Source organism: Nycticebus coucang, chromosome 19 (genome assembly GCF_027406575.1).
Source record: "Nycticebus coucang isolate mNycCou1 chromosome 19, mNycCou1.pri, whole genome shotgun sequence".
Taxonomy (NCBI): domain Eukaryota; kingdom Metazoa; phylum Chordata; class Mammalia; order Primates; family Lorisidae; genus Nycticebus; species Nycticebus coucang.
In genome coordinates this window covers 71,727,572-71,741,944 of record NC_069798.1, presented here as the reverse complement: position 1 = coordinate 71,741,944, position 14,373 = coordinate 71,727,572, and the positions used below count along the sequence as shown (strand labels likewise).

The window sequence follows — 14,373 nt, the reverse complement described above, 5'->3', positions numbered from 1 at the left end:
TATGACTTTGAAAGCTCCGGCTGATTGATGGGGGAAGGGTCTACAGTGATAGGCAGACATGCACCTGGCTGAGGGCGTCTAAAGGTCTGAGTAGTCCACAGGCTGTACCCGCAGCCTGGGGGGTGACAGGGCCTTCAGGATAGCCATGACTGGCAGTGCCTGGGGGGTGACAAGGACTCCAGGAGTCCAGGGCTGGCAATGTCTGGGGGGGTGTCAGGGACCCCAGGAGACCAGGACTGGTAGTGCCTGGGGGGTGACAGGGACTCCAGAAGAGCCAGGGCTGGCAGTGCCTGGGGGGTGACAGGGACTCCAGGAGACCAGGGCTGGTAATATCTGGGGGTGACAGGGATTCCAGAAGAGCTAGGGCTGGCAGTGCCTGGGGGGGTGACAGGGATTCCAGGAGACCAGGGCTGGTAATATCTGGGGGTGACAGGGATTCCAGAAGAGCTAGGGCTGGCAGTGCCTGGGGGGTGACAGGGACTCCAGGAGACCAGGGGTGGCAGTGCCTGGGGGTGACAGGGATTCCAGAAGAGCCAGGGCTGGCAGTGCCTGGGGGGTGACAGGGACTCCAGGAGACCAGGGCTGGTAATATCTGGGGGTGACAGGGATTCCAGAAGAGCTAGGGCTGGCAGTGCCTGGGGGGGTGACAGGGATTCCAGGAGACCAGGGCTGGTAATATCTGGGGGTGACAGGGATTCCAGAAGAGCTAGGGCTGGCAGTGCCTGGGGGGTGACAGGGACTCCAGGAGACCAGGGGTGGCAGTGCCTGGGGGTGACAGGGATTCCAGAAGAGCCAGGGCTGGCAGTGCCTGGGGGGTGACAGGGACTCCAGGAGACCAGGGCTGGCAGTGTCTGGGGGGTGACAGGGACTCCAGGAGACCAGGGCTGGCAGTGTCTGGGGGGTGACAGGGACTCCAGGAGACCAGGGCTGGCAGTGCCTGGGGGGTGACAGGGACTCTAGGAGACCAGGGCTGGCAATGTCTGGGGGGTGACAGGGACTCCAGGAGACCAGGGCTGGCAGTGTCTGAGGGTGACAGGGACTCCAGAAGAGCCAGGGCTGGCAGTGTCTGAGGGTGACAGAGACTCCAGAAGAGCCAGGGCTGGCAGGCCTTGGACACTGCCCTGTCATCCTGGGCTTCTTCAAGACAATTCTCCAAACCTCAGTTTTCTTACATTTTAAACACAATCCATTTCTTATTTCACAAAGGTAGTGGAAGGTATTGTAGAATTAACTACCCAAGGGAAAAAGCAAGCCAGCAAGTCAGCCAATACCTGACTTTCCAGGTATTTCTTTTATGCTAAGTGACTATGGGAAAGAGATGGGAATATCATTCAGATGGCATGGAAACAAACCTCAAACCACAGCTCAGTGGGCCAGGAGACATGACCCCTGGACAGAGCACCCTGTGTGGAGAGGGAGTGGGCGCTCCAGGTGCCCAGAGAGGACACGTCATCACGGTGTTGATGCACTGTTGATGTTACCTGCGTGTTACAAAGATGACTCCCCACTGCAGAGTAAAGGACAGTAGGAAGGCCTCTGACCCACCTGTCTGCCTCAGCGCAGCTCAGAGCCTGGCACAGACCAGCATATCAGTGTGTGTGGACCGTGTGAAGTGTGCATGCCACGCACGTACCTTTCCTTCAATCCCAATCCCACAGTCGGCCGCCTGAATCATGCTCACATCATTTCCTCCATCACCTGGGAAGCACAAAAAGTTGTGAAATCAAATGAAACACCTATCCACCATTGTATGTTTTTCTTTTATCCATTATAGGCTTTTAAAAATTTCCAGTAAATGTTGATGAAATCAACTTAGCCTTAGAGATGGAGTGCAATTTTGTCTATGAATGCCAGGATATCAGTTTCTCTTAAAATGTCACTATGCAGATGGGAGGGCCTCAGTGTGGGTCGGGGACTTGCGGGTGGGGCCGCGCTCACCGATAGCACAGGTGCGCCTCCCTGTGTGCTGCTGCAGCAGTGTCACGATGTGTGCCTTCTGTGTGGGCGAGCAGCGGCAGCACACCACGGCAGGGCACTGGCAGGCCAGCTCCACAAACTCGTGCTCGTAATACTTTAGGCACACCTGAGAAACAAAGTGCTCTGTCATTTTGCCTCATCCCAACCACTCTGCCCTTGGTTTGTGCAAGGTGCAAAGTGCAGATGGCATGACAGGAGCCACGGCCTCCCTGAGGGGTGGACGTGTTTGTACACCCAGGGCCCCTCTGCTGATCGAAGCCCCTCCCCAGGTGTGGCACGCCCGGTCCTGTCCTGGGAGCTTGGGTTGACATGCAGGAGTATGGGCAGCGACCAGGTGGGTCTAGGCACCAGCCAGGAAAGAGGACAAGTCGCAGAGGCCATGTGAACTGGCCATGAGAGACAGGTGGAGGGCAGCTCAGACACAGGGGCCCTGGGCCTGGGAGGGATGGGGCACTTCATGGTGAAATCACTAAGGAGGGCCTTGTCCCCATGACCGGGAAGTTCCAGGCCTTTTGCAGAGGCGGCTGTTAGGCAACTCCAGGAAACTGACCAGAGGTGTATGCTCTTTCTTTTTTTTGCAGTTTTTGGCAAGGGCTGAGCTTGAACCTGTGACCTCTTGCATATGAGGCTGGCGCCTACTCCTATGCTTTTTCTTAGATGAGTTCAACACTACCGATTTGGGACTTGGCTAATAAAAGAAATTTGTTTGATCTGGACTATCAAATAAGAAAGAAATCAAAATTCCCTATCATGGTTGACAAAGCAAAATTCCCAAAGCTCTGCCTGAAGGATGCCCAGCAGAGCCATCACAATGAGCATTCTGGAGCTTATACTGAGCAGCAGAAAGTGAGCTTCTCAAGCAAGCACCTGACATGAGGGAGTCCAGTCATCAACGAAGAACCCCAGGGACCAGCCCCATCCCAGCATCAGCCTGAAACACGGGGCACCCCAATATTAGCATCCTACATCAAAGACCCCCACACTAAAATCTTCCCACACCAAGGGTTCCCACACTAGTATCAAACCACATGATGGAGTCCCTCACTAACACCCCCACACACCATAGGGTCCACCGCTAACACCCCTCCCACACCACAGAGTCCTCCGCTAACACCCCCACACGCCACAAGGTCCCCCACTAACACCCCCATACGCCACAGGGTCCACTGCTAATACCCGCACAAGCCACATGGCCCCCTGCCAACACCCCCACATACCACAGGGTCCCCCACTAACACTCCCACACGCCACAGGGCTCCTGCTAACACCTCACATGCCACAGGGCTCCTGCCAACACCCCCACATACCACAGAGTCCCCCACTAACACTCCCACACGCCACAGGGCTCCTGCTAACACCCCACATGCCACAGGGCTCCTGCTAATATCCACACGCCACAGGGCTCCTGCCAACACCCCCACATACCACAGGGTCCCCCACTAACACTCCCCACACGCCACAGGGCTCCCCTGCTAACACCCCACACGCCACAGGACCATCTCCGTCCAGTGTTTCGTGCAGTCCCTACAACATTTATAGACTCCAGGGTGGACTAGGGTGCTCCCACATAGGGACATAATATACCAATTTCACTTGGCTGGAGAATGCACGTTCCCCAGCACCCCACCAGACAGCTCTCCATCCCATGGGCACACTCTGAAGGTGTGTGTGGACCAGGACTCACGATGGCACAGTCAGGGCTGCAGGTGAGTAGAGCTGCTGATCACAAGCAGCAGACCCAGGGCCCAGAAAGGTGCCTGGATGAGCCAGACATCAGCTAACCTCTAAAGCATTAAGGAGAGGAACGGTCACTGCACTGAGGTCTTCAAGCTGGGCCTGCCCACCAGAGCTGCATATGCCACCTGCAACAGGGCAGCGTCTGAACCTCACAGCGACGGGCAGGAGAAGCCCTGGGTCTGCTGACAGGGACAGAGGGACAGATGGCGTCAGGGCAGCCTTACCTCCAGAGAGTCCCCAGAGATGACCAGTGCGCAATCATGCTTCCTCCTAAGTGCATTCAGCTCTAAGTGGGCCTCTCCCCGACTAGTTACCTGTAGTGAGGGAGAAAAATTATCCCAAATTAAAATGCTTGCTAAACTAGAGGCAAGAACAGATAGGACATTATTTGCAGAATCATGGTAAAAAGTTCTAAACCTATTTATTATCTAGTATCTAAAGGTGTTTCACATTTAGACCTACATCAAGGTCCTTCCAAAATTCTCTTCCAGTGCTGTGTACATCTACCTGCTCATTTAACACAAATTGTTTTCTCATTTGTGGCAACTGACAGCAAGAAACTTACAGTGTAAAGTGCAGTGAAAATACCATACTTTCATGAAATTTGTATAAAAGGGTGCCTATGAGTTACTAATTACCATGGTATAGTTTAGGAGGGTAATTGGCTTTGATGAATACATTCCCTTAAGATACAGCTATAATGATCAAGAATTTTCTAGTAGCTCACATGAGACAATTATTTAATGGAGAACTGGGCTGGAGGGGGCTGGCGCAGGTGAGCAGTGCTGCTGAGAATCACTGATGCAGAAGGGCACCAGCTCAGGCCTGCAGGGTGCATTTCAACAAATTCGAGTCCGGAGCCCAGGGGAGGTGAGTTTGTCTATGCCAGATGTCAGGTAAGAGACAGAACTAACACAAATCAAGATTTTACTTAAATATGTATCATTATTTATCAAATGGTATAAAATACTATTATGAAATTCCTTCTGCTGTCTCTCCCATGGAAGGATTTAAAAAAATCTAAAATTAAGTCATAATCTTGAAATATTTTAGAATGAAAATATTTCAAAAATTCATGATCTATGTGTATTTGCCTTGATTAAAAAAAATAAATAAAATGCATTGGAGACTTAAAAAGAATGAATGTACTAGTTTTTGACATTCTTCCTGTGGAGACTTTATGGGGCATAAAATAAATGATATATTACAGGAATAAAACATGTTAATACATTAAAAGCTTCGTGTGGCTCAAATTAACAATCTCAGACTCATCTTCACGTAGGTAGATTTTATTGTGAAAAATTTAATTTGTGGTGCTATAACACTGAAAAGTCAACAAAAAATTGATCTGAAGTTTTATCAGAAACATTAATAATTTAATTGCAAATAGTAGTCTGCAGGGCCTAATTTGTGATTCTGATGCTTCAGAACAAACTGCATTTACATGTAAATTATACTCAAGTAACTATTTCAGTAGGTGCAAGTGCTTCATTTAGAACAGATACAGACACACAATGTCTGTTCACCCACCATCAATCAAGACCTAAGAAATTTTTATTTTTTGTTTGAATTAAATTTACTTATAACTAATACATACAGTAAACATATAAATTTATATTATTTCTATTCGTTTCTTAGAGCTAATTAAGGAAGAGCATTTAGTCTGAAAATGACAGATTAAAAACATATTCTTATTTTGTATTTAGGGCTTATTTCACAAAAGCAGCTTCTGGACCACATGGAATGTGTGTAATTGATAGAAAAATGTAAGTTTTTAATTGGTATACATTTTTATAAACTGAATGGAAAATGAATATAGTATATCTATTTTAAAATCAATAGTAAATAATATTAACAGAACAACAGCAAAAACTTGAGATTTTAGAGCTTATTCACTCTATCAAAAAGCAGCTTTTAATCATGTTTTGATCATGATATTTGTAATTAAAAAATCTTTTTGACTTTTTAAAATAAATGCATATATTTTTAAAATTACAATACTTTAAAAAAGGATATTTTGTAATTAATAAACAAGTATATATACATCCTCAAAAAACAATAGGCTTTAACTGCAAGATACAACATTTAAAAATTGTAAGTGATTTAGATACACACTTACTTGTCTGAAAATATGAATGTCTTGTGCTCTGGACACCAAATGTGAACTTTTGGCAATGCAAGTAGCTGTCTCAAGTTTATCGCCTGTTAGCATCCATATCTATGGAACAATTCAAACCAGTGAACTTCAATAATACATTTTACCTCTTAAATGTGTCACCCTTGCATACCCAGGTCCACTGCAACATTATTCACAATAGCCAAAAAGAGGAAGCCACCTAAGTATCCACTGACAGGTGGATGGACAAACAGAACGTGGTCTCCCCACACAACAGAGTATTACTCGGCCTAAGAAAGGAAGAATAGTCTGACACAGGCCACAGTGTGGCTGACCCTTGGGGATATTCTGCTCAGTGAAGTAAGTCAGTCCCTAAAGGTCTAATTCCATGTGATTCCACTCCCAGGAGGTCCCCAGGACTCAGAGTCACAGGGACAGGAAAGAGGTAGTGGTGCTGGGCCTGGTGGGTGCATGTTTAATGAGTGCAGAGCTTCAGGTGGGCGAGATGGAAGCTGGAGGCAGACAGGTTCATGCTACACAGTGGTGTGGATGTGCTTGAGGTCATTGGGCTATGCTCCTAAAACAGCTGAACTGGTAAGCTGCATGTTCTATACACTTTACCACAATAAAACAGTGTCTGGACTTGCTCAGCTACAGGTGAGAGCAAAGTGAAGCCTGGACACAGTGGAAGGTTCTGGATGCCCATGGAGGACACCAAGGTTGGCACCTGCAGGCAATCTGATGGGGCAGCTGTGTGTCCCTGTGGCCCTCCACGCCACACACAGGAGACCTTCACTTCAACTCACTCACTTTTCAGCTGGAAACTTAAGTTCAGATGGGTAAATGGCCCAGAGTTGAGCCAAGAGTTGTTTATATCAAATAAAACACGTCAAATAATACTAGTTTTATATTAGAAAACTGTAAGTACACGCATATGTGAGTATACATCCCTAGACTATAAAGGAAGTATTTATTTATTATATAACAGGATATTTCACATGACAGTAAAAATCTTTCACATCCTATTTATTATATAACAGGATGTTTCACATGACAGTAAAAATCTTCCAGTAATAGTCTCTTTATCTCATCTTTTCATAATTTCTATATGCCATATAGAAATATGCATATTTGGAAATAGGAAACAGAAAAATCCTTACATGGTATCCTGATTATTTACTTAGGTGTGCTCTATCTGTGGTTCTTTTCAATGTTTGAAGATTTGTGCTTTTAATTTGTTTTACACGTTGTATTCACATGACTGGACCTGAGATTATGACTTAATTTTATTATGTCACACATTATCTGACAAAGCTGAACAGGTCCTCTAGCAACGTTGAGTGCGACTCAGGAAGCATATGTGAGGTCTGGCTCAAATACCTATCACCTTCCAGTATCAGAGGAGCATGTGAAAACGAATTTCACATTATGCAAAGAATAAAGAGGGTCTGACCCTTCAGAAAGTGATGTAGAGAATGAAGGCAGAACTCAAGAACCTCTTAGACGCTTTAGCAAAGAATTAATGTAAATGGCCGCATCTTTACCCAAGGCGTATATAATTAAGAAATAGATTGATTCAGAGTTTATCAAAATTATAATAAAATGAACAGGTCCACCTTTTTCTAATTAATCTCATTTCCTCATACACTATTTTGGCTATACAACTCAATTAAGTTTAGGTAATTACAACACTGTGAATCTGAATGTTCTCTCATTATTTTTAATTCCTATTTGAACAATTCCTCTGAAATCAGAGATAGCCTCTCGATGTACTTTCTACTAAGGCTTCCAGACTGTGTGCCCACACAGATCCCTGCAGAGCAGTGCACACACCACAGTGCCATCACTGTGGCTCACAGAATGTATTTTGATTTGAAGTTAGATATAGCTTTTACTTTCCAATGTTTTCCTTCAGTTTTTTTGCTTTTTTCTTTTGAGACAGGGTCTCCCTCTGTTGCTCAGGCTGGAGAGAAAGCAGTGGTGTCAACACAGCTCACCGCAGGGCCCCCACTAGTGGGCTCAGATTCTCCCGCCTCCGCCTCCCAGGGTGCCAGGATCATGGGTGTGAGGGGTTTTTCCTTCAGTTTTGTCTCTCCAGTCTGGCAATGTATAAATTTGTCTTTTAAAACCACATTATACTTTTTTCCTTGAGGCAGTGCTAAAATAAATTTCTGTACAAATCTTTAACTGAACTTTCAGCTTCAGTGAGAACATGTGAGGTAAGAAAGTAGTTTCCTAAAAAATAAAACTATCACAAAGTGCTAATCTCCCCCACACATGAAGAGGACATGTCAGTGAGAAAGAGGCAGCAGGGCAGCAGGCGTGGGCAGAGCAGGTGGAGCCACAGCTGTGCCGTCTCCAGGGAAAACCCCCAGAGAACTCAGAGCCGCCGAGAAACGTAAATGCAAGTTTTACAGGTGCCACAATTGAGTGCCCCGCAGTCAGAGATCAAGCAGCTGGACAAGATGGGGCGCTGCCAAGGTGTGGGGAGGCGGTGGGAGCGTGAGCCGCATGGCCCTGAGGCAGGGCCCCCTCCAGGCGCCCCTCACGTGCTGCCACACGTGTTCTTCCCAGAGCGGCACCTTCACACCTGCCGCATTGTCCAGGCACCTCAAGTGAGCCCTGTGGCTCCCGCCGCACATCCTGCTGTACCTTGAGTCTGTGAAGGTGGGGACAAATTACTTCATCAAAACATTTATTTGATGTAGGTTTCTAAACAACCCTTATTCTAATATCAATTTCTGCCCACATAAGCAGCTCTGAAGAACAGGATGACTCTGAACGGTACAACTCAGTGAGCAGCCTACGGCCCACAGCCCACACAGCACCACTGGACACGTGCCCTGGGCCACTGAGGGCTGCCACAGTGGAAGTATGGGGGCCCTGAGAGCTGACCAGGAGACTTGGGCCTGGGGAAGAAGGCCAAGCTCAGCCTCGCAAGACGCAGAGCTCTGACAGCAGACAGGAGGGACAGAGCGTATGGCAGAATTGAGACCAAACTGCAGACACCCAGCCTGGGCCACATGTCTTGCTGGGGAAAGGCAGGTAGCTGGTGTGTGGCCAGGAAGGGAAGGTCAGGGCTCCATGAGGGCAGAGGGTACAGGGAGCAGACCTGCCTGTGGCAGGCACCACATGCAGACGTGTGCCAGTGTGAGGGCTCCAGCATCCCCAAGGACAGAGGACGGGGCAGCTCTCCCCACAATCCTTCTGTTGTTAGCCACAAACCTCACTGCTGACGATACAGCAGTGTCTGGGGAGCGGGAATGGGGAGTGCTAAGGAACACTGCAGTGTCTGGGGAGCCGGGATGGGGGGCGCTAAGGAACACAGCAGTGTCTGGGGAGCCGGGATGGGGGCGCTAAGGAACACAGCAGTGTCTGGGGAGCCGGGATGGGGGCGCTAAGGAACACAGCAGTGTCTGGGGAGCCGGGATGGGGGGCGCTAAGGAACACAGCAGTGTCTGGGGAGCCAGGACTGGGCAGGAAGTGGGGTGCTGTACCTTGATGCCTGCATTGCGGAGCATCTCCAAGGTTGGCCGCACGTCTGCCTGAAGCTGGTCTTCCACACCTGTGAGGCCCAGCAGCTCCATCTCCCGCTCCAAGCTCTCGACCACCGCAGCCACCTTGAGGGTCCTATCATGGAGACTCAGCTTGGCCTGGCTGTATCGGCTCTGCAGACAGAGGAGAGCCCATGTGCACACCTGTGTGTGTGCTCCACACTGCCTTGTGGACACAGGGAGATGCCCACATACACACGTGTGTGCACTCTACGAGTGTGCTGCACCATCACCCAAGACTTAGACACTGGAAAGTTACAACATTAGAGGAATTCTGTAAGGGCTGCTCTGTGGTCCCCTCTCCCAGGGGACTGGAGAGGGCGTGGAGACAGGAGGCTGCAGAGCCCAGTCCGGGACCCTTCCGGGTGAAGCTGCCTTTGCTCCCGGGCTCTGGTGCTTCCAGCCTTGCCACTTCACATGAAGACAGAAGAACTCATGTCAGTGGAAAGAGCAGGTACTGGGGCGGGGGGTGTTGCTGCCCATGATGGGCACCTGGGAGCAGCTCACCTCGAAGTCCTGGTACTGCTCCTCCGTCAGCGACCTCCTGGCAACCACGAGTGTCCGCAGTCCTTCCCGAGCCATGTTACCACACTGCAAGGAGAGTCCACGTCACCCGTGGGTCCCACAGAGCCTCTGACCGTGTGCGACATGTACCCTGAGGATGAGTGCACGGGTCACACTGCACTCTGGTGACCACTGTGGTCTCATGCACATGTGTCCTGCAGAGAAACTTGGGCAAGAGGCCCAGGTAAAGTGCTGCCTGCACAGCGGCTCTTCCTCATGGGACAGAGGCTAGGTGCCATTACCACAGCAGCACAGTGTGCACGTCAGAGGGGTGTCAGCTTATACAGAACTTGTTTTAATCTCCCAACTCAGACAATGGGTGGAAGTGAGCAGGGAGGGCTCAGCTGGGGATGGAGGTGAGGTGGGGAGGGCTCAGCTGGGGAATGGAGGGTAAGAACACACGTTGAAAGCAGGTAGCAGAGTCTGAATACAGTTTCTGCCAGGTTCTACCGTGTGTTCTAAACGCCCTGCCCCGTGGTTTCCCACTGGTGGAGGTGAGTTAGTAACAGCTATCCCAGACAGACGCAGTGGTCTGTGTGAGCTCTTGCTGTATCGTCAACTTGCACGTCCCTGGCCACATTGGGTGCCTGAAGGCTGCTGTGCTACGGCCCCACAGCTCATGGGCCTGGCCCTGTGGCCAGTCTTGGGCAGGGAAAGTGAGCCCTGTGGAAGCATGGGACTTGATTTGCATAGCAAAACAAGAAATGGAAATACATTCAGTGTCCACAGCCACAAGGCCTGGGAATAACAAATCACCACTATCCCCAGCAGAGGTACTGACCCAGCGGTGTCAGCAGCGGTGGGCTGAAACAATTCCCAAAGCATACCCCGACGTGCACACACGGTCAAGAGCTCCCACAGTGGTGTATGGACAGGGCCCAGTCTTCAAGTTCTGGGAGAGTGCATTCTTACTAGACCACTGCCCCTTGGGCTCCCACCCAGATGCTCACGCACCCAGGGAGTACAGCAAGGCTGCTGGGGGTGTCCTGTGCTGGCCTCTTATTTGCAGAGTGAACAAGGACCCTTATGGGTCCTGCCCTCATGGGTCATGGGCTGTGACAGGTGACCAGAGGGGAAGCCTAGCGGGACTGCCTGCAGAGAGCATGTATGTTCCTACAACTTGGGACATCTCTTGCATGCAAGAGCATTCCTCATCCAAACACGTCCCCTTCTGCTCCTGGGTATAAGGTGGTGCCCGCCCAGAAGCAGCAGGCTGACCAAGGTGGATGAAGGCTGGGGGGCGGGGGGTCTCCTGGGGGCTGCAGACAGGGAGAGAGACCTAAGTGGGACAAGAGGACAGCAAAGGCAGGACTCATCAGTGTCCCCTGCTCGAGGAGCAGACCCAGAGCACCTCCTCTGCTGGGTCTAGCAGGGCAGGTGCTTAGGGCTATGTGGGGGAGGGGGTCTGGCTCCACTGAGGACAGACACACACAGGGAGTTCTGAGAGTTATTACCAAGTGCTGAGGGAAGCGTGCCTGAGATTTGAATCTGGTATTTCAGAGAATAATGTGTTCTATAGGAAATAAACTTAAAAAACAATGTACTGAACACTAAGCTGTGCCACTGTCTGAAACTCACAGTTTCTACTCAACAATTTCAGTTTTTAAACAATTCAGACTTTAAACATTTCAGTGGGGATTCTTGCCCGCATAGGAGGCCGTGCTGCTTGCAGACCCTATCCAGTTCCTTCTGACTCCCTCTCAAATTGCAAATATTGCAGAGCTGTGCCAAATTTTAATGTTTTTAAAGTTCCTTTCCCATTGGGTTTAGGCTGTTTTTGGCATTTTTGGTTGGTAACACAGAGGAATCAGTGGTGATCACATCTTCCTTGAAACTCCAAGAACTTTCACAGCCCAGGCCCGATGCTCCTAGCTTTAGTCAGGGGGCTCCTGAGGTGAAGGTAATTCTTGGACAGAGACCAGCAGAGGTGGTGCTGCCTGTCACCAGGCTCTGTCACTGCTATCACAGTGAGGCATGGGGGCAGAGTCTTCTAAAGGTAATTTTTTTTTTTTTTTTGCCGTTTTTGGCCAGGGCTGGATTTGAACCCACCACCTCTGGCATAGGGGGCCAGCACCCTACTCCTTTGAGCCACAGGCACCGCCCCTTCTTAAAGGTAATTTTAACAAACTTCAAGGGTAGAGGACCTTGTTATAGCTAGACAAGGACTAAGCAAGAACATTGTTTCCAATGTACATTTAGAAATGCAAAGTTGATACTATGATCCTGTATTTAAGCAAATACATTCTAAACAAATTAGCTACATTTTTAATGAAAAAGAAATTAAACACAGTAAACCTGGTTATGCAATGTCAAGACTGAAGATTGCGGAGCCCGTGTTGGGAGAAAGGACGCACAGGGCCCCGTGAGGGCTGCCTGCAGGCCCTCTGTGGGGCATACGTGTGTGAGGCATCTCGAGCCTGGCTCCGCAGCTGCCTCCAGTGTACATGTGTGAAGCACCTCGAGCCTGGCTCTGCAGCTGCCTCCAGTGTGGAGACTGGGCACCTGGGCTGGCACTGTCCAGGGACAGGAACTGGGGAGCCACTGGCACCACTGCACCACACTGGCAAACACATTGGGGGACACACAGACAGACACACTCTGGACCCTGGTCACGTGCAACCTGTCACCCCCAACTGTCTCTCTAGGGCAGCAGTTCCTGCGACCCACAGGAACTGTATTAAAGGGTTGCAGCACTAGGAAGGTTGAGAACCGCTGCTCTAGGGCAAAAGTTAGCTCTCTAGGTGGGATATCTAACCCTAATAAAGCCAATTTACTGCATTTTGTGATAGAAGGTTCATCTGCAGGTAAACAATGATTATTATCCTATTTTTTGAAAATTCCTGTTTAATCATCTGGCATCTGGATGTGATGTGTGCAGCCACATCTGGGGGCTGCGAGGTGGCAGGAGGGGCTGGAGGAGAGCCCAGCCTGGCCCTGAGCCCCACTCTGCGTACCCCGACCTATGTGTCCCCTCAAACTCCCTTCTCTGGGGAATGGACAGAGACCTTCACAGGGCCAAGGGTCACAGGAGACACCAAAGGTGATGATCACAGACCACTGCGATTATGGAGGCGAGGCTGTGATCCCATCACACCTTCCCCGCTGCCCAGTGTTAATCGTAGCTGAGCCTGGTCAGCCTGGTCCAAGCTGTGCAGGTCCCACACGAGCCCTCCCTTATCCATGTTAGGACGATCCCCTTCCACTGAAGATCAGTACACGTATTTTCTCTTTTGGGAGCTTCCTTTCTGTGGCCTACTTTACTGTGAGGACACAGTGTGTGACACACAGAACATTCAGAACATGTGTTTGTCAGCCACTTACGCTGTCACTGTGGAGACTCTGGTCAGCAGGGAGCTGTCACCAGTGGAGTTGGGGAGTCAAAGGTCACATGCAGCTGTGCAGGGCCAAGTGCCCTTGCTTCCTTTTTAACACCAAGTCTGGGGCCTAATTTAAGTCTGTGTTCAGAAGGGGGGAAGCCACTCATTTCGACAGCTTCATCTGCCCAGACCAGTATTGTTTTAACTCTGTTTACAGACTAATAACCCTTATATTTCAAGTTTTTAAAAATTGGCCCTGTTATACAATCAAAGAATTTTTTTTTTTTGGCAAATGTTTGGAAGACACAAGTTTATAGCCAAGAATCCAACTCTAGAGAGCTTGCTTGAAACCGAGTAATTTCCTACAAACTCAGGCTCTGAGAATGTGCTGCTCTGTTTTATTTTCTTAAGTAAAGTAAAAAGCTTTTATACTAGAATAGTATTTTCAATAAAGATGTTGGTGAAGGGTCAAAAGATATACCTATGGAAAGAAAATGCAATGTTGAGAAAATAAATGTACACAGGATTTTTATTTAAGTTATCTTTGTGAAAAACCATCTAACATTATTTGTCTGTTGCAAGATATTTATTGATTTGACCCCATAAAGCTAAATAAATTAAACAAGTATTTTATAATTAATTGCATGTCATTATGACCAAACGTAATTTTTATGGCATTTTACTAGGTCTTCAGGGAGTTTAATTTATTCATGCCCATGATTAGATCAAAGTGCCCTGAAGTCAGCATTGATTCATATTGCCAACAGCATCGTGAGCAATGGGGTGTGGCTGCTGTACTGACAGATCGTCGCTGAGGTCTCAGGGTGAATGAGAGATGTCTGAACACCAACTGTAAAGCCCACACCATGAAAAGGGTCATGTTTACAATTGCAATGCTTTCAGTTTTACTCTGAAATCAACTATTAATAAATATATAAACTCGATAATAAGTAATATAGCCTAAGAAGGCTAACTACTAATATAAATCATATTTGTTTAGGAAGAATTTAGTGAAATATAGAATTGCTCATATTTATATCTCATTTCTATTTTAGGTGAATTTTTCCCCCTTTTCTTTCATTTATGTGTTTTTTTAATTATTAAATCA

The 14,373-nt window shown here is 48.5% G+C and overlaps 1 protein-coding gene across 7 annotated transcripts in view; it reads right to left on the bottom strand.

Moving 5' to 3' along the window:
- ATP9B (ATPase phospholipid transporting 9B (putative)) overlaps positions 1-14,373 on the bottom strand; it is a 267,517-nt gene that overhangs the window by 25,556 nt on the left and 227,588 nt on the right. For all 7 annotated transcript variants that reach the window (XM_053571330.1, XM_053571333.1, XM_053571334.1 and 4 more), the window contains 6 exons: positions 9,892-9,975; positions 9,328-9,498; positions 5,834-5,932; positions 3,939-4,028; positions 1,939-2,083; positions 1,634-1,698 (listed from right to left, as the gene is read on the bottom strand). In XM_053571330.1, coding sequence (XP_053427305.1) covers positions 1,634-1,698; positions 1,939-2,083; positions 3,939-4,028; positions 5,834-5,932; positions 9,328-9,498; positions 9,892-9,975 — 654 coding nt within the window. The remainder of the gene's footprint in view (positions 1-1,633; positions 1,699-1,938; positions 2,084-3,938; positions 4,029-5,833; positions 5,933-9,327; positions 9,499-9,891; positions 9,976-14,373) is intronic.